Source organism: Sphaerodactylus townsendi, linkage group LG14 (assembly GCF_021028975.2).
Source record: "Sphaerodactylus townsendi isolate TG3544 linkage group LG14, MPM_Stown_v2.3, whole genome shotgun sequence".
NCBI lineage: Eukaryota > Metazoa > Chordata > Lepidosauria > Squamata > Sphaerodactylidae > Sphaerodactylus > Sphaerodactylus townsendi.
Window position 1 is genome coordinate 40204240 of NC_059438.1, and position 21086 is coordinate 40225325.

General features: G+C 43.7%; 1 protein-coding gene across 1 annotated transcript in view; it reads left to right on the forward strand.

The window, feature by feature from the left end:
- CFAP61 (cilia and flagella associated protein 61) overlaps positions 1-21086 on the forward strand; it is a 172523-nt gene that overhangs the window by 396 nt on the left and 151041 nt on the right. Inside the window, exons 2-7 of the mRNA XM_048515371.1 lie at positions 1854-2019; positions 2378-2528; positions 5091-5164; positions 8036-8103; positions 12780-12906; positions 18454-18586. Coding sequence (XP_048371328.1) covers positions 1862-2019; positions 2378-2528; positions 5091-5164; positions 8036-8103; positions 12780-12906; positions 18454-18586 — 711 coding nt within the window. The 5' untranslated portion in view covers positions 1854-1861. The remainder of the gene's footprint in view (positions 1-1853; positions 2020-2377; positions 2529-5090; positions 5165-8035; positions 8104-12779; positions 12907-18453; positions 18587-21086) is intronic.

Sequence of the window (21086 nt, forward strand, 5' to 3'; positions counted from 1 at the left end):
TATATATGTGTGTGTGTGTGTGTATATGTATATGTATATATGTATATATATGTGTATTTATGCGTGTATATATGTATATGTGTGTCTATATGTATATATGTGTGTGTGTGTGTGTATGTATGCATGCATGCATACATACATACATACATACATATACACACACACACATATATACACATACATACATACATACATACATACATGTGTGTGTGTATATATACACACATATGCATGCATGTATACGTGCATGTATATGCATGTGTGTGTATATAAACACATACATATGTGTGTGTACTGTGTGTGTGTACTGTGTGTATACACACACCCCACACACAAACGTGTCAAAAAAACTGGTCTTTTAAAAAAGTTCAATGGTTGGCTTTTTAATGCTGGATATTAATTAATGTCATTTATTAATAATGTTATTTATTAATAGGGTTGTTAATGTTTTTATTGATGTTCAATTTTGGGGGAGTTGCCAGAGGTCGTTTCTGTTAAAAGGTGGCATTCTGCAGAATGGGTTAATGAAGTCCTGTGCTGCTAACATTCACTTTATCACTTCAGACTGCCCGCGTCACGGAAGATACAGGTTCAAATCTCCACTCTGCTGTAATTTTGATCTGATTATTCTCTTTCAAAATGAACCTGCCTCACAGAGTTGTTGTACTAATCACAGTTAATGGGAGAACCATGTATACTATCCTGAATTGCTTGGAGGAAGGACAGGATAAAATGTGATTGCCTGTCCTACAGTCTGGTATTACATTTTTTTTCTGGAAATAAAGTCTGCATATTGGAAAAAATTGTATATCTATTAGAAGGCTCTATGAGAGCATTCAAAAATGTAATTTTACCTGCAATGAAGAGATCAGGCTATTTTGTTGCTATCTCAGGACTATGTTGTATCATCTGCTGCATGTGCAGATTCTGTCTAACCTACTTTCTGTATACTACAATGCGATGGTTGAAAAATGTCAAGTGCCTACATCAATGGGGTGTGTGTGTGTCATATTTTTCAGGTGTTCCCCCTAAGAAACTCCTTGCGTACACATCAGGAACAAACATATTGTGTAGCCCTATCTTCAATCTGTTATTTTATTATATGCAAGGAATTACTGATGAGTAGCAGCGTTCAGAAATATGAGCTACTCACTCCTTTCCTGTAGTCTGTAGTGCTAAGATTGCTTTGTTAGTGTTTTATTTCAACAGTTGTTAATGAATCCTTTGTGTTTAGCTAGATACACTTGGGTGTATCTATATTACAAACTTCCTTTATATGGCTGACAGCTAAATAAATAAGTTTATTCTGACTCTAAATCAGCAATCTGGTGAGCACTCAGTTGGAAGTACTTCACTGAATGCAGTGTGACTTGCTTCTGGATAAATGTGCATAGAGTCAAACTACAGTCACTTTCTGTAAAAGTGGTATGGGTTATCTGGCATAGGATTCTTAGCATCCTCATAAAACTACAGTACCCACAACACACAATCGTGACACACCACTTGGCTGAAATCTGCCTTCTGAAATCACGTGATGGGATACCTTTTCCAAAGCTTGATTCATATTTGTTCAAAAAATACAACATGCAGGTTTGCAGATCATTTGATCTCAAACGTGTTAAGAAACATCAGAACATGTTCTTCAAATGTGTAATGTTTCTGCTGAAACTCTGTGCATGTTTGGTTCAAAGCAAATGTGATTCAAAGATCCATCTGATCTTCAGGGAATGTGGTTAGGATGGGCTGAAGTTATTCTACTTCTGAAATTATTTGTACAAATTCCTTTTTGTGCTTGTTCTCAGTAATGTATTTTATTTCAAATAAAGAGTGGGAAATATTTTGTCTTGCTGTAGCCTATACAATGACTTCAGTATCACGTGAAACACAGTCAAGTTTGTCAGCACCATCTGACATATTCACTGCCAGGAGAACAGAATCCCGTGATATTGCTGCTATCATCCGCCTCATTACTTACGTGACGAAAAACTTGTTTGGCAGAATTAATGTCACTTATCTTTTGTAAGTAACACAGCTGCGATAAAGTCACTCTGGCCCCTTCCGCACACGCAAAATAATGCATTTTCAAACCATTTTCACAACTGTTTGCAAGTGGATTTTGCCATTCCGCACAGCTTCAAAGAGCACTGAAAGCAGTGATCCTCTGAAGATGCCAGCCACAGATGCAGGCGAAACGTCAGGAGAGAATGCTGCTAGAACACGGCCATACAGCCCGGAAACCACACAGCACCCAGCACTGAAAGCAGTTTGAAAGTGCATTATTCTGCATGTGTGGAATGAGCCAGAGAGAGCCTTTTTTGGGTGGTGGGGAAGGGGCCTAATGTTTTAAAATAGAACCAAACAAACATCTGTTTTACAGAGAAACAGCTAATCTTGCAGTGACCTTAATCAACCAGAATAATGAAGCGGTTGCCCATGCCTTATTTCTGGACTACCCCAACTGGAATTTTGTTGATCCAGCCCACTGGGAAAACTTCTTACAAGATCATTATCAAGAGAGCAAATGCACTGTAAGTAGGACACATTTTCCCCTTTAATATTTTTGCTGTTGCATGAGCCTTTGATCCTGTGTGCCTTCCCTGCAGGAGACATGGGCCCCTTCAGCACACGCAAAATAATGCACTTTCAAACCACTTTCACAACTGTTTGCAAGTGGATTTTGCTATTCCGCACAGCTTTAAAGAGCACTGAAAGCAGTTTGAAAGTTCATTATTCTGCATGTGCGGAATAAGCCAGACATAAGGCCAAACTGCACCGTTTGAAAAGCCTCATTCCCTCGTGCATGTGCTAATAGTGTATTATATGAAGATGAATATACCAAATGCAACTTCCTGCCATCATGCCTCAGTCCCAGGGTTCACTTCCTAAATATCTCTTGGAGAATGAAGAATATGCCACCTTGCACGAGAACTGAATGCATCCTCAAATGTGTTCGAGGATTTCTGTTGGCTTTGGTTCCTAGGAAATATCTGCGCTGTGCTTCCTGACTTGAAAAAGATTTTGTAGTCTTATGAAAAGAACTAAATATCTACAGAACTACAAGTTTAAAAAGTTTTCTTTTGCCCCAGATCCTGGCTACCTGTTACACTCTAAGCCGACTATGTGTTAGCTTGTACTGCTGAGAAAGTGAAAGGTTCCTGAGACAGGTAGAGAGAGCTAGAGGGGTTGTTGAGAAATGGAGAGACTCCACCGGTTTGTTCCTCATAAGAGAAACCAGTGTTCCCCATAGGCACCTGTGCGTGGCTGCTTGCCTACCAGCATTGAGCACAGGAATACTGACGTCAAAAGGCCTTAAAATCATGGCCTGCAGTCTCTATTTCTCCTCCCCCCGCCCACTCTTTTATTTTGCAATACCCAGTCTGATAAGAGGTTCTGGAGAACGTTGGAATGCACACAGTTTTGTGTCGTTTTGGTTGGTCAGTATAAAAGGTGCCAAGATGAGAGTGAAGGTAAAGAAAGAGCCAAGAAACATGGCCAGGTAGTCATCCCTTTCCTGCTTTCTATCCTTATCTCCAGGAGAGGGGAGCCCTTAGAAATCTCTGTCCCACAGTCTGGTTTGCACAAGACTTCATCACATCAGATATTAGATTTACCACGTGCACTTTAGCTCTCCACTCTCCTTGAAGAGCGTCATTTAAAAGTTCAGCCGGGTAGAAGCAGACAGACGTACTAATATTTTATGCAGAGGCATTTTCAGAACAATTTTCTCCTTGCCACTATGGTGGCTTCTGGGCTTTGGAAACTGGATAATTATTTAAATTCAATCAAGAAGAGATATGGCTCTTATAATGGACAAAAGCTCGTTTCAAATTAGACAACAACCAGCAGAAGCATATATGAAGACTTGGCAACTCTGGATTTTATATCAAGAGAGAAGATCGAATGTCCTAATGTTCCCAATTGAATATTAAGTTGTACTAAATTAAACCTTCTTGTTTTTTATATCAGGAGTAAGGGTTACATAGGATAGAAAATTATTAAGAAACAATATTTATACAGTAATAGAATGTACTAATATAAAACACTTGTTATTATAGACAAACTTTTTTTCCTTTTCTTTAATTGTTAAATAAATTAAGAACAGTCAGGTGTAATAGCGAGATTCTAGAACAAAGTATATAAAAAAGGTTGAAGGGGAAGTTTCTACAATTTTCTTTCTTTATAACAGCTTCTGAGATTTGTTGGTTTGGATTATATAGAACATGTTATACAGTTATAGCCGTGGAAGCTAGACATGTAAAATATTTGTGTTTGTTGTTGTTTGTCTGTTTGTTATTTGTTGCTCTATGTGGGTGTGTTTGTTGCATACCCTCTTCTTTTTAAAAAAACAATAAAATATATTCGATCAAAAAAGAAGAGAGATGGCTGAGGGGCAGGGCGAGGGAATGAAACACAAGTCTAGTAGCCCTGTCAAGACTAACAGCATTTATTTCAATAGGAGCTTCCATGAATAACAGCTCAGTTTGTCAGTAGACTGTGAGTCTTAAAAGCTCATAGAATCACTGAGTTGAAAGAGACCACAAGGGCCATCATGTCCAACCCTCTGCCATGCAGGAACACACAATCAAAGCACTCCTGACCTACGATAAACCAGTTTCTGTTTAAAAACCTCCAAAGAAGGAGACTCCACCACTATCCGAGGCAGTGAATTCCACTATCAAACAGCCCTAACAGTCAGGAAGTTCTTCCTAATGTTTAGGTGGGATCTATTTTCCTGCACCTTGAATCCATTACTCGATGTCCTAGTCCAGTGGTGGCTACCTTAGCTGTGCACATCATTGGGATCTGATGTTTGCTCCTATGCCAGGTTCTTCTTTGGCTAGGAGCTGTCCCTTGTGCTGAAGTGAACAATGAGCGGTTTCCAGGAATTGTGTCTGTGCTGGAGTCTCAGTGAAATGCTGATCTACGGGTGTTTGGCCTCATTTTAGCCACAGTCAGACATTTCCTTGAGCCTGAGATTCGTAAGCATAAATAATTGTGTCTATATTTCACAGGATCAGCACGTAGGATAAATGGCAGTTTTATTTTCTGAAATGGTTGCTTTGAATTTCTTTGTATCTTTTTTTCCACAGCCTTTAAATACACTATTTCTGCATCTGTTTGTGGCAGCTGAACGGGCAGCATACTGTTCTCGTGAAATTATAAAGTGAGTGGATATTTTACTGAATATGTTAAAGTCTGTGAGGAAGTTGACAAGCAGATAGAGTGGAATGTTAAAATGGAAAACCGAAGCTGCAAAGTAGCATATGGGGCAGAGGTGGGATCCAGCAGGTTCTCACAGTAACCTAATTATTTGTGTGTGACGAGAGGGGGTTACTAATTGGTGATTTTGCCACGTGATTTTGGCCTTAGTTACGCCCCTCCTCTCAGCAGTAGCGCGCAGAACTTGAAGCAGTGTAGCAGGAGGTGCACCGGCGTGCGTGGCAGCCTGCACCTGCATGCATTCGTTTCCTGCCCAAGGACCGGCGCAGCAGCTGCGTCCTTGCCACAGCCCCGCCCAGGAATGCCCCGCCCCCAGAATGCCCGGCTATGCCCCCGTTGTGCCCCGCCCAGCCCCATTGGCGCTACGCCACAGTTTGAATCCCACCACCATGGGAACCTGTTACTAAAATTTTTGGATCCCACCACTGATATGGGGTGTTGTGTGGTTTCCGGGCTGTATGGCCGTGTTCTAGTAGCATTTTCTCCTGATGTTTCGCCTGCTACTAAAGCACGGCCACACAGCCCGGAAACTACACAACATTCCAGTGATTCTGGCCATGAAATACATAAAATAGCATATGTTTGTAAGGGCCTTTCAAATCCATTGTTCAAAGAGTTGCAGCGAAGGCATGGGTCAGTTCACATTTGCAATTTCTTGAGCTGTGTAAAGTAGCGTCTGGTTGCATGTTAGGGGGGTAACATTGAGCACTCATTTGCAGGATTCTTGGAGGACTGCTTTTGAACCAGAATGGCTTTTTTGCCAACACACTCCAAATGTTGCATGCGAGAGCTATTCATTTTAGTGGGGCTGCTGTTATTTTATGTTCGGGTATCAGGTTGGTGTGTGGAAATTCACCCTGGAATAAAAGTCATTCTTGAAACATCCAAAAAGGGCTGTGGAAACTAACCTTAAGGAAATATGAACCCATCTCCTTTCTTAAGGAGCAGCAGTGGCGTAGGAGGTTAAGAGCAGGTGCACTCTAATCTGGAGGAACCGGGTTTGATTCCCTGCTCTGCTGCTTGAGCTGTGGAGGCTCATCTGGGGAATTCAGATTAGCCTGTGCACTCCAACACACGCCAGCTGGGTGACCTTGGGCTAGTCACAGTTCTTCTGAGCTCTCTCAGCCCCACCTACCTCACAGGGTGTTTGTTGTGAGGGAGGAAGGGAAAGGAGATTGTAAGCCCCCTTGGGTCTCCTTACCGGAGAGAAAGGGGGTTATCAATCCAACCCTTCTTCTTCCCTTCTTAACAACTCTATAAATTTTCCAAATAACGAGAACAGTCACTTTTGTGTTTAATACAAAGTGTCTGGAAACATTAGTGTTTGTGTGAAAGGAAAGGAATGTTTAATATTCAAATTCTGTGGTTCATCAGTAGATGCAATTTGCAGCAGCCTCCCTTCACTTTGTTTCATATTGGGCTTGTCTCTTACTTGTACTCTAGCACACAAGCTTCAGATTTTAATAGGGTTAAGCACACACCTGACAGTGGTACCACTTTCGTGGTGAACTATTTAAGAGAACGTATGTGCTGACTCCCCAGATACCTGCTTGAAATGGCCTGCAAGTAAAAACAAAACCGTAAAATTGTAAAAACGACAACATATTATGGCCCTTTCCGCACGGCGGAAAGGGCTTCTCTCCAACAGCAGAAATTATGCCGGTGGAGGGGAGGGGGCCGTTCGCACGGGAGCGTGCAAGCAGCCCCCGCAAAGGCCGGCACAGAACAGGCGGCTCCGCATGGAGCCGCCTTTTCTGTGTCCCCCCCCACTCACCTCGTCCTCCAGCGTCGGTCTGGAGGGCTGCAGGGACCCGCCCATGCTGCCCTCCGACCTCCAGGGGTCAGAGGGCAGTGTGGGCGGGTCTCAGCAGCCCTCCAGACCGACGCTGGAGGACGAGGTGAGTGGGGGGGACTGGAAAGCGGCGTCTTCAGTGCGGTGCTGTTCACACCGCGCCGATGGGAAGGTGGTGCTTTCCACAAACCTCCCTCGGGAAGGGAGGTGGAAAGTGGCACCTTCATGCCGCTTGGGGCTGCACAGGACAGTGCTGCTGCATTGCATATGCAGCAGCGCTGCCTGTGCGAACAGCTCCCCAGGGACCAGTGTTTTTCCGTCCCTGGGCCATTGTTTTTGGCCCCGTGCAGAAAGGGTCATAAATTGTCACTAGTGAAAGCAATGCAGGGATGTCAAAGCCGCCACCAAGCAGCATCAAAATTATTGGAAAGTACAGAGTAAAATAGTTTATTTCCTCAGGATGCAGAAGAGCTGTTTAATAAAACTGGTTAACTTGATCTGGAAGCAGCCTAGGCCCCTTCCGCACACGCAAAATAATACGTTTTCAAACCACTTTCACAACTGTTTGCAAGTGGATTTTGCTATTCCGCACAGCTTCAAAGAGCACTGAAAGCAGTTTGAAAGTGCATTATTCTGCATGTGCGGAAGGAGCCCTAGAGTGGGTGGGACATGTTCTTTTGAAGGAAAACCCTCCGTTTAATGGGGGAGCGATAGATTTGACACGTGATTAAGCATGCATATCTATTACTTCAACCAGAGTTGAGGTCTGCTTTCCACAAGCCCTCTTCTGGAACTTCTTGATTTCTGCCAGTTGTCAAAAACATGAGAATTATTATTTTAAAAATTGCTATTCACAGCATAGAATTAGGAGAAATAACTTGAAGTTTTACACGTGAAAATACCTACCTGTTTTCTGTATCAGATTGACTATGTGGATTTGAAATAGAAAATGCAGGGATGAAAAAGATTTTTTGGACTCTAAATGAAAACTAATGTTTAATTTTATGTAATATTTTAATTCAGGGCTGTCTTTAGAACTGTACCAGAATTGCACTTCATCCTTCTTCTCATACCAAGTCAAGAAAATTTAGGTAAGACTGCTCAAAATCCATTCTTACCCCTAATGGTCTGTTTATTTGGGAGGAAAAATAGAAAGGACCCAGTTGAACCTATGATGCAATAGAGGGCATGCTAATCAAATTTGCAGATGACACCAAATTAGGAGGGGTAGATCTGTCCCCGAGGACATAGTCAGAATTCAAAAATTCGGAGGAGGACCTACTCATGATCCTTGGCCCAAAAATGATCAGGCTGGCCTCGACGAGGGGCAGGGCCTTTTCAGTCCTGGCCCCTACCTGGTGGAACAGGCTCCCTAGGGAGATCAGGGCCCTGTGGGACTTACAGAGTTTCCGCAGGGCCTGCAAGACGGACCTGTTCTGCCAGGCTTTTGCCCACCTGGTTAAAAATACATCTACCATGTCATCTGGCCTCCCGTGGGCACAAGGGGCAGGGGGAGTAGCCAGACACCATCCACATTTTTAATGGATTCGGTTTTTAGGTAATTGATATGTAAATTATGTTTTAATGTATGTTTTAACCTTGTTGTGAACCGCCCTGAGCCCTCAGGGGGAGGGCGGTATATAAAATTAATAATGAATAAATAAATAAAATAGATAAAATGACCTGGATGGTTTAGAGAGCTGGGCCAAAACAAACAAAATGAATTTCAACAGAGATAAATGTAATTACACTGAGGCAGAAAAAATGAAATGCAGATATAGGATGGATGACACTTGGCTTGACAACACTACATGCGAAAAGGATCTGGGAGTCCAGGGGTAGGGAACCTGCGGCTCTCCAGATGTTCAGGAACTACAATTCCCATCAGCCCCTACCAGAGGCTGATGGGAATTGTAGTTCCTGAACATCTGGAGAGCCGCAGGTTCCCTACCCCTGCCATAAACTAAACTTGAGCCAGCAGTGTGATGCAGCGGCCAAGAAAGCCAATGCGATTTTGGGCTGTATCAATAGGAGTATGTTGTCTCTGTAATTTATAATGCCAATAAAGGCTTTGGAATTGGAGTATGTGGTCAAGATCGAGGGATGTAATTGTACCTCTTTATTCTGCATTGATTAGACCTCACCTGGTATATTGTGTACAATTCTGGGCACTGCAATTCAAGAAGGATGTTGACAAGCCGGAACATGTTCATTTGGGTTGTTACACAGAGGCGGGGCTACAAGGGAAGTGCGCGCGTTGCACCAGGCGCACGCCTGGAGGGCGGGAGCAAAAATTCCAGGTTTGTTTTTTGTATTTTTTGGTGTTTTCGGGGGACTCTACTGATGATACCACCCAAGTTAGGTGAGGTTTGGTTCTGGGGGTCCAAAGTTTTGGACTCCCAAAGGGGGTGCCCCATCCCCCATTGTTTTCAATAGGAGCTAATAGGAGACGGGGGGCTACACCTTTGAGAGTCCATAACCTTGGACCCCCTGAACCAAAGTTTACCAAACCTGGCTGGTATCATCAGGAGACTCTCCTAAAGATACCCTGAAATTTTGATGCTTTTAGCCTAAAAACTGCACCCCCTGCAGGCCAAAAACTGAAAAAAACACTAAAAATACAAAAAAAACAAACGAACACGGGGGGAGCAAAACTCAGATTTTGCACCGGGCTCCATTTCCCCTTGCTACGCCTCTGCTCTTACAACATTCTGTAAGGAGGCACAGTTAACATTTAACAAAAGGAATGGCACCTGCCCCCCCTCAAATTCTCTTTTTGAAAAGGAGGTTCATGTACATCTTACATGATTAAGAACTTTCAGGGTAAAGTGATACTTCAATTTTTTTGTGGTGCATAGGTCTGCCTCTAAATAGACTTCTGTTCCCTGGAAGCAATTCAGTCTAAATTTCTTAAATCTTTATTTGATGTTCTATGCCACAGGTGTCAAACTCGCGGCCCTCCAGATGTTGTGGACTACATTTCCCATCATCCCCTGCCAGCATCATGCAGGGGATGATGTTATGGACTACATTTCCCATCATCCCCTGCCAGCATCATGCTGGCAGGGTATGATGGGAAATGTAGTCCATAACATCTGGAGGGCCGCGAGTTTGACACCTATGTTCTATGCTATGTCTGTAATGCCCTCCTCAGAATACAGTTGGGGATGGTGGTATTAGAGGCACACAATTGGTACCAAGCTTTGGCTTAAGTCAAACTTAAATGCACTTGGAGTAGCTCCTTTAAATCAGCTGATAATGAAGCAGATACTTGAATCTTTTGATGAACTACCTTGTATTACTAACATTAGCACTAAGCTAAGAATGTGTATTGTTTTATGTTTATTGGTGTTTGTGCCCTTTTGTTGGCTGACCTTTGATTGTAATAAATGAAATAAATAACTTAAATACATGATCAAAAGATGGCAGTAGGTATAATATGTAATAGAAATGTGTGGTTTCTGCACAGCACACTAATAACCTGTGTAACGCGTTATTAATTAACCCGGTTTCCCCTGTTTGCCTTCGCACTGGAGATTTCACCCCTCCTGGAAGCAATTGCAAACAGTCCAGGTTGCTGTGACTCCTTTGGTTTCTCCAAAAAAGATTGTTACTGTAGCAATTTTTGTAAAACCTGGGTTTAGGGAACTATAATGGGCTGAACCCATTTTGGGGAAGAGCCCTGTGCGAAGTTCTTCTCCAAAACGGGATAAATAGTTCCTCAGCCTGTTATATTTGAGCTGTGTGGAAACCATGAAAAATGTAATCTATGTACAGTTACTGTGTATCTACGCTATGTCTGTGGTTCTCAACCTTCCTAATGCCGTGACCCTTTAATACAGTTCCTCATGTTGTGGTGACCCCCAACCCTAACATTTATCCATTTTACAGATGGAGAACACTGGTGCAGAGAGTCTTAGGCGACCCCTGTGAAAGGGTTGTTCGACCCCCAAAGGGGTCCCGACCCACAGGTTGAGAACCACTGATCTATGTACAGTTGTCTAGATTGTTTGAATTATAACTATGTTCAAAGTGTTAGTTCAGACTTTAAATCCAGTTAATAAATGGCTAGTTAGAAGAAGAAGAAGAAGAATTTGGATTTATACCCCACCTTTGTAAGGAGACTGAAGGTGGCTTACCAACTCCTTTCCCTTCCTCTTCCCACAACAGACACTTTGTGAGGTAGGTGGGGCTGAGAGAGTGCCAAAGAACTGTGACTAGCCCAAGGTCACCCAGCAGGAATGTAGGAGTGCGGAAACACATCTGGTTCACCAGATAAGCCTCTGCCATTCAGGTGGAGGAGTGGAGAATCAAACCCAGCTCTCCAGCTTAGAATCCACCTGCTCATAATAACACAAATTATCAATTGTTCAGTGTCTGTGATTATCTATTTGTTTGTTGGATTTTAGTAGGTTCTATTTTAAAGTGGCTAAAATTGAGCAGTAGATGCTATCAGTAATATCAACATTACCAACATTTATTACAATCAAAAGATCAGTCAACATCAGTTAAATAGCACTATTTACCATGTTTCCCCAAATATAAGACAGTGTCTTATATTAATTTTTGCTCCCAAAGATGTGCTATGTCTTATTTTCAGGGGATGTCTTATTTTTCCTGTGTTCTGTTCGTCAGGCATGCTTCCAAACAAAAACTTTGCTATGTCTTACTTTCGGGGGATGCCTTATATTTCGCATTTCAGCAAAACCTCTACTATGTCTTATTTTTCGGGGATGTCTTATATTAGGGGAAACAGGGTATGTACAAATGTAATATTACTATATAGAAATTAAAATTCAGAACCTTTTTGTGCAGTGATTCATTTTATATAAAGTTATTAAAACATTTGGAGTATCTGTTTTCTTATGGACAAAGTCTCAGCACAGAATTAGGCCAATTTAGAAGAGGTCACATAGGAGCAATCTGCAAGGAGGAGAGACTGGTTGAATTGTCCAGATCTTCCTGGGAACTTAGATGGAGTTGGGTTGGGATAAGTGAAACAGCTGTCCTTACAAAACGGGCAACATAATAACACAAATTCCACTGTTTCAACTATGTTGAATTGGCAGGAACACAGACATTGAGAACTGGGAATATACAAGTATCTCCCTTCCACTGACCCTGAGGGCAGGCTGATACAGCATGCTACCCTGTTTCCCCTAATATAAGACATCCCCGAAAAATAAGACATAGTAGAGGTTTTGCTGAAGTGCGAAATATAAGGCATCCCCCGAAAGTAAGACATGGCAAAGTTTTTGTTTGGAAGCATGCCCGAAAAACAGAACACAGGAAAAATAAGACATCCCCTGAAAATAAGACATAGCACATCTTTGGGAGCAAAAATTAATATAAGACACTGTCTTATATTCGGGGAAACACGGTAGAATGAAAGCTCTTTGGTACTCGGGGATACCGTGTTTCCCCAAAAATGAGACAGTATCTTATATTAATTTTTGCTCCCAAAGATGCGCTATGTCTTATTTTCAGGGGATGTCTTATTTTTCTGTGTTCTGTTCATCAGGCATGCTTCCAAACAAAAACTTTGCTACGTCTTACTTTTGGGGGATGCCTTATATTTCGCACTTCAGCAAAACCTCTACTACGTCTTATTTTCAGCGGATGTCTTATATTCGGGGAAACAGGGTAATACCTAATTTGCAGTAACATTTTTACCAGAAAGCAAATTCGGTTCATATTTTAGCTCTTTAATGACTGAAGAGATTTAGTGCAGACCTTGTATTATTTTTAGTGTTTTGTCGTCTTCCAGGTAAGGACTTAGCAGCTGCTTTTAAGCCACTGATGAAAGTATCAGATGAAGAAATGGCTATGGAGTACAGGCTGTTTATGTGTGAGAGGCATTGGTTTTGTGCACAGCTCTTTATCCGCCAAGCCAGGTAATAGTTCTGCACCCTTCATTGCTTTTTATTGTGATAGTTTAAATAACTAACTTTATTTACTTAAAAATATATATTTCTACTTTGCATTTTTCCTTTGACAAGATAACTTTCATAAGCAACAAGTTGCAATAGGAAAATGAAACAGTGTGCAAACATTGCCACCCCAAACATATGTTGGAACACAATCTTGTCTTACAATTCTTACACAGCTCTCTGAAAGACAGCACTCTTGCATGTCTTCTAAAAAGCTGGAAGCAAAAGTGTCCATCCAAGCCATTTTGGTGGGCAATTCCCATGACACCACCAAAGTCACACATTGGGAAATGCCCTGTTCTGTGAGGATGATGTTGATTAAAAAATTTATATCTCACCAAACAGATCCACATAAACACATCATAACAAGAATTTTTTAAAAATGTATGTATAAAACAGGCATCAGTTAAAATACAGAGCATCGAGGAGATGAAAGGCACAACAAAAAATCTTCCCCTCCTGGCAGAGGATAATGATGGAAGGCGACAGACAAATATCCTTGGGGAGGGAGTTGTGTAATCTTGGTGCTGTGATCAAGGAGACCCTCTTCTGGATTGCCACTTGGCTGCAGAGGCGTACCGCCTGTGGAGACATGGGGCTACCCATGTTGCTGGGCGCACGCCTGTGGAGCACCCAGCAGGCTCCTGCCCCCCCTCGCTCACCCCCCCCCACCGACCGGCTGCCGCCGCTCACTGGCCAGCCGGCCAGCTGTCATCCCCCTTCCCCACAGGCTCTGAGGCTCACCTTCAGGGAAGCTGCCGCTCGGGCAGCCTGTCTCTATGATTTCTTAAATGGGCAATGATCCAAAGATTCCCTGAAGCCGATCCTCAGAGCCTGCGGGGAAGAAAGTAAATAGTGAGTGCTGCGCGCGACTCGCGAGTAAGCGCTGCGGTGCTTACTCCCGAGTAAGCGGGGCTCCGTGGAGGGGGCGCCCGGAAGGTTTTTAGTCTTTGCGCGCCATTTCGACCTGGTACGCCACTGCTTGGCTGGCCTCAGAAGGTAGGGACACCTAAAGCAGGGCCAGAGAAGATGACTGTAGAGGCTGTGTAGGTTTCTGTGGGAGCCAGTCCTTAGGATCTAGGGCAGGGGCTGATGGGAATCATAATCCATGAACATCTGGAGGGCCAGAGTTTGACACCCCAGGTCTAGGGAGCAGATCCTATCTATCACAGAATGGACGAACCAGGAAAAGTTCTGTCCTCTGAGGACCACAGCTGCACATGGGAATAAATCAGGAGGTATGGTTTAAGAGGTATAAGGGTCCCAGCCATAGAGGGCTTTCAAAGTTATGAGATATGTGTTGGTGGTATAAAGTGCCATCAAGTCACAGCTGATTTAGCACAGCTCCATGGGGTTTTCAAGGCAAGAGATGTTCAGAGGTGGATTGCCATTTCCTGCCTCTGCATGGGTTGGGGGAGCTCTGAGGTTGGGGGAGCCCAAGGTCACCCACCAAATTTCATGTGGAGGAATGGGAAATTAAACCCGATTATCCAGATTAGTGCTACTCTTGACCACTACACCACACTAGTTCTATAAAAAAAGTTTTAGCCTGACTTGAAAAGGGGATTGGGCCAGCTGGGTGACCTTGGGCTAGTCACAGTTCTCATTTCTTTCATATTTCGTACAGAACTCTTTCTGCCTATCCATTTGAAACGTCTTTGGTAACATTAAAGTGACTAACAGGGCCATCCGAAACCATCAGGCTAAAATGGGTGTATTTCGGCATAAGATTTGCACTTAAAAATGGACTGAGATGTTTTCCAGCATCTGCTTTTCTAAACTGTTTCTGTAACGAACAACTTTTAGAATTATGTTATGCTTATTCTTATTGGCAAAGCGGTAAATAAATATTCGAGAGTCAGAACGAAAAAGGAACACGCTGGGTACATGGCCACTAGAGGTCAGCCTAGACCTTATCACAATCCCTGAGCTTGCATATAGAAATCACTTTAATGGCAGGGAAAAAATGAAGGAAGGACCAGAAATGTTCTGCTAACTTCAAGGGATAGCTCCGGGACTTTCTTTCTGGACTTGTTTATCTTTGTTCAGTTTAGTCCAACATATGCTGATGGCAGGTCAATTTGACTGGCGAAGCCGGGGTTTCCGGCTTGTGTCTTCCCATCTGTGCTATTTTTTTGCTTTCTTTCTCCCTTGGGGTCTGCAACCTGTGGCTCTCCAGATGTTCATAGACTACAATTCCCATCAGCCCCCTGCCAGCATGGCCAATTGGGGAGAAAGAGAGCCTTTCACTGCCTCTAGATAGGCCAGAATAATGGGTCTGCAACCTGCGGCTCTCCAGATGTTCATAGACTACAATTCCCACCAGCCAATTGGCCATGCTGGCAGGGGCTGATGGGATTTGTAGTCCATGAACATCTGGAGAGCTGGAGGTTGCAGACCCATCATTCTGGCCTATCTAGATGCAGTGAAAGACTCTCTTTCTCCAGTGGGATCGTGCCAGTTACAAGTAAAGTTTACCTGTCGAAATTCTCTCCAGGAACAGATTGGAGAAAAGTTACAGGGAGAAGGGTTCAGTTTAGCACAGGGGCGTCCAACTCTGCCATTTCAGATGTTCATGGACTACAGTTCCCATTGTTGGGAATTGTAGTCCATGAACATCTGAAGCGCCAGAGTTGGACACCCCAGGTTTAGCATTCTCAGCTGCGTGCTATACTTCTGCAGACTGCATTTAGGGGAGCTTTGTTTGTGGTTTGAACGCCCTCAAGTAAACCCCCCAGCAGCCGTCTAAGCCCAGGAAAAAACTGACTTCCGCTGAATGTGTAAAGTGGATCTTCATGGTGTGGGATACCTAGTTATAATTACAGGAGGGACTGGTGAAAGAGAGGAAGAAGAAGAAGAAGAGTTTGGATTTATATTCCCCCTTTCTCTCCTGTGGGAGACTCAAAGGGGCTGACAATCTCCTTGCCCTTCCCCCCTCACAACAAACACCCTGTGAGGTAGGTGGGGCTGAGAGAGCTCAGAGAAGCTGTGACTAGCCCAAGGTCACCCAGCTGGCATGTGTGGGAGTGCACAGGCTAATCTGAATCCCCCAGACAAGCCTCCACAGCTCAGGCGGCAGAGCTGGGAATCAAACCCGGTTCCTCCAGATTAGATAACACGAGCTCTTAACCTCCTACGCCACTACGCCGTTATTATTTACTTCAATTTATACCTCATCTTTCTCCCCAAAGTAGCTATCATCTTTTCCCTCTCTTCCATGTTATTCTCACAATAAACGTATGAGGTAGGTCAGGCTGGGGGTGAGTGAATGGCCCAAGGTCATGCACGTTGTGAGGCTCTGTGTCAGTGTGGAGATTCGAATTCAAGTCTCTCAGAGCCTAGTCTATCACTCTGACCACTTCCTTCTAGTTACGATTGATGTGCGTAAGCATATTATTGAGCAAATATATAATCTGTTTCTGAGCAGGGCTGGAGAAAAATATCTTGTCCCTTTAATGGAGGTTTAAGTGTAGAAATGGGAAGGCGAAGCTTTTCGCATCGTAGTGTGGTAAATAGCACCCATTAAGCCTCTGTGGAAGGGGTGGAACATTTCCCCCCCCCCCCTCTATCCAGCTTTCAATCACATGTGAAACACATCACTCAGAAATATTTCTGGTTCTTAATAGATTTTTTTCTTACCTCCTGACAGGGGAGTGAGAATGAACAAATTATCATTTTAATTAAAGTTAAAGGTTTAATGGGGCAATTAATGAATTTGTTAATTAGAACGCTGGCAGTGATTAATAGGTGAACTAATGGGGAGGCTGATGAGATGTCTTCAGCTTATTGCTGGGCCTGTGCTTTGTGAAGTCAAGTACATTGTTGGATGTCCGAAATGTTGGCATTGTGGGGATAAAAATGCAATATATACCCATATGTGGCTAGAACAGGGGTAGGGAACCTGCGTCTCGAGAGCCACATGCGGCTCTTCTGCCCTTGCACTGCAGCTCCACGAGCAGAGCCGCCGGTCCCATCCTTGCCCGCCCTGCAGGCAGCAGGGCGGGCGCATCAACTGCCCGCGGTCGGCTGGACCGCGCCGTGGGCTTCCCCTCTCATACGCCCCATTGGAGCGGGGTGGGCGCTTTCCCGGAGGCCGGCGAGGCCAAGCTGCTGGCCCTATCCTTGCCTGCCCTGCAGGCAGCAGGGCGGACGCATCCATGCGCTTATCAGAATGAGCGGAGTAAAAGGTAGAAAAAAACCCCAATATATATAGTGTTATCTTTATTTTAAATGTCAAAAATTATTTGCGGCTCCAAGTGTTTTCTTTTCCCATGGAAAACGGGTCCAAATGGCTCTTTGAGTGTTAAAGGTTCCCTACCCCTGGGCTAGAATGTTCAGAGGTAAAACATTTGTGGGAAAAGGTTATAATATATATAGAAAAATATGTGAAGGTAAAAATAAAGATAAACATAGATTTACTATTTATAGGCATATTGGATCGTACAATAATAGAGCAAAGAAAGAGAAAGCTATTCAAACTCATGATCAGAGCGGCCCATGCAGTAATAGCATTGGGGTGGAAGGACAAAAAAAAATCTGGACAATGCAGAAATGGTTGGAATATATATGGGAGCAAATACAATTAGAATTTTTTTGACATAATGTCAAAAATGAAACCAAATATGGCAAGAAAAACAAAAAGACATGAAGTGGATCTGGACGGAATTTAAAGACTGGCTAAAAGAAATTGGAATTACAGAAGAAAACTGGACAAGAAGATTAAAAAGAATGGACCTGTTGCTGCACATCTAAAGAAGAAAAGAAGAGGGGGGAGGGGGGAAAAGGGGGTAAAAGGAGATGGAGGATGAAATATAAGATGTACAATATAAATCTGTAACAATCCAAAATATCAATTTTAAAAAAAGTACATTGTTGGATGATCGGATGGGAGCTGTGAGGGGAGGAGAGCTCATAGAATGGGACTTTTCTGCCTTCCTCTCCCACTGCATTCTCCCCAAAACGTGCCTGTGGGAGTATCACTGAGGTCGGGGGGGGGGGTCCGTAGTACGGGGTAATGGCATAATCAGTATCCCCCCCACACGCACAGTGGTTGGAATGTGTAGGTTTCTGCACTAGCATTCTGCTAGTGAAAGCTATGTGGAGCAGCAGTGGCGTAGGAGGTTAAGAGCTCGTGTATCTAATCTGGAGGAACCGGGTTTGATTCTCCGCTCTGCCGCCTGAGCTGTGGAGGCTTATCTGGGGAATTCAGATTAGCCTGTGCATTCCCACACACGCCAGCTGGGTGACCTTGGGCTAGTCACAGTTCTTCGGAGCTCTCTCAGCCCCACCTACCTCAGGGGTGTTTGTTGTGAGGGGGGAAGGGCAAGGAGATTGTCAGCCCCTTTGAGTCTCCTGCAGGAGAGAAAGGGGGGTTATAAATCCAAACTCCACCTCCTCCTCTTTCATCTGGTGTGTCTTCCCTGACTTCCTCTCATGGAACGGATCCAGGGAACGTGGCCCGCGGGTTACTTCCAGACCTTGTTGAGTTCTAAGGACATTATTTTTTTTTAGGGTAGAAGATCATGACGACCTCACCCCTCTCTTCACAAGTCAGAACGATACCCTGATAGACACATATGGTGAATACGTCCTGGCCGAACTAATAGAAGCACAAGATGATGAGAATGTTGCTGTGGTTTGTGAGGTGAGAGAGCAATGCTAATTGGATAACTCTTTGGCTTTTTATGAGGCTTACCATATCTTCATGTGTGGGGTAGGGAAGTAACCCGGCATTAGCCCGGCCACCTCAATCATCCCTTATATCAGTGATCAACTCCACTTGGGACTGGGGAGGCACCCTGCCATCCCTTCTGTTGAATGTGAGCACCTGTCGTTAAAGATGGTACAAACACCCTCTGCCAAAATCTGGAGTTTACTATAATTCCCATACTGGCTACTTAACAGAACACTGTCTTTCTGCCTTGGCTCTCCTGCTGGTAAGTTCCAGATGGTTATAATTTGGTTATCTAGTGTGGTACAGACATAGAGCAGCAGTGGCGTAGTGGTTAAGAGCAGGCACACTCTAATCTGGAGGAACCGGGTTTGATTCCCCGCTCTGCCGCTTGAGCTGTGGAGGTTTATCTGGGGAATTCAGATTAGCCTGTGCACTCCCACACACGCCAGCTGGGTGACCTTGGGCTAGTCCCAGTTCTTCTCTCTCAGCCCCACCTACCTCACAGGGTGTTTGTTGTGAGGGAGGAAGGGAAAGGAGATTGTAAGCCCCCTTGGATCTCCTTAAAGGAGAGAAAAGGGGGATATCAATCCAACCCTTCTTCTTCCCTTCTTAACAACTCTATAAATTTTCCAAATAAAGAGAACAGTCACTTTTATGTTTAATACAAAGTGTCTGGAAACATTAGTGTTTGTGTGAAAGGGCTGTGGAAACTAACCTTAAGGAAATATGAACCCATCTCCTTTCCTAAGGAGCCGCAGTGGCGTAGTGGTTACGAGCAGGTGCACTCTAATCTGGAGGAACCGGGTTTGATTCCCTGCTCTGCCGCTTGAGCTGTGGAGGCTTATCTGGGAAATTCAGATTAGCCTGTGCACTCCAACACACGCCAGCTGGGTGACCTTGGGCTAGTCACAGTTCTTCTGAGATCTCTCAGCCTCACCTACCTCACAGGGTGTTTGTTGTGCAGATAAAAAATTTGAAACAATGCATTTTCCCCAAGAGAGAGAAGGAACAACTACACATGCATTTAAATGCGGGCAAAATTTTGGGATAATTTGTTTTGTGTGCTGTCAAAGAGCGGTGGGTACATTGGGGGTTTGCCTATAAGCCCCCAAATTCTTAGTTATGCCCTTATAGAAACAAAAATTAACAAATTAGGCTATTCTTTGGATTATCTGGCCATGCTACCATCTAAAGAGACTTTCCAACTTCTGAAGAGAAGGCTGTTTGACCAGGAACATCAGATCCTACTCGGAAAGGCTTCCAGGACTTGTTCTCCTTTAGCTCTAGGTATCACCTACATTGGTAATAAGGGGGCTCAATACCTGCACCAGATAACCGTGCCCAGGCTCCGTAGAGCAATCATGTTGGCCCGTTGCAATGCCCTTCCGTCAGCCGTATCAACAGGGAGATTCACTAAAACTCATTACCGTCAAAGGCTATGCATATGCAACGGGAATTGGTAGGTTGGACTCTATAGGACCATATTTTTTACTTATATTGTCCACTCCCTATACAAACACGGTACCCAGAGTCAAATACTTGTCACCCCTGCTACTCAAAAAAGAGTATGCATCTGACTTGCAAAAGATTACCTTTCTGTTGGACAGCCCCAGTTGTGATGCAAACGATGCAGTCACCAAATTTTTGGATTTGTATATAAAACAGCGCTTTAGGAGCAAATCCTGAACATCAGCCTTCTCTACCTGTACATTTATTTTAGCTTCCCTCTACTTGGTTAAGTGGATCTGTGTATATAATGTTGTTATGCCAATAAAGGTTCTTTCTTTCTTTGTAGTTATGCCCATGGGCATTGTGCATATCACAAGATGGTTTTCAGGGGATCACTACAAAAATATATGTGTGTCTGGGCAAAATAGGACCTTCTTGTCTACATACAGATAGAGTTGCCGTTTCTCTTTTCTTTAGAGTATTAAGCAGTGGATTATATTAAGGGAAACTTATTTTTCCTTTCTATCTTTTCCCAGCATGGCCTGGAAAGAGGATTTACCGTAGTTGTGGGGATTCCCTGGCAGTGAAGCTGCAAAGTTTTGCTTTGCTGCCACAGGAAGTGGAAACCATCTATTTAGCAAAAAAACATAATGATTAATGAACCGGCATTATAGCGTTATATCTGCCTGTACAAGAAGGTGCGGGTCAAAAACTGCCCAGTGTGTACGTATAGGTTTGAAATATTGGTCTTTTAAGGGTGTCAGTTCAGTGTGAACCATAAATTACTCGGGTTTACATAAGAACATAAGAACAAGCCAGCTGGATCAGACCAGAGTCCATCTAGTCCAGCTCTCTGCCACTCGCAGTGGCCCACCAGGTGCCTTGGGGAGCTCACATGCAGGATGTGAAAGCAAGGGCCTTCTGCGGCTGCTGCTTCCGATCACCTGGTCTGTTAAGGCATTTGCAATCTCAGATCAAAGAGGATCAAGATTGGTTTGAATGCAGAGGAATCCTAACGTTT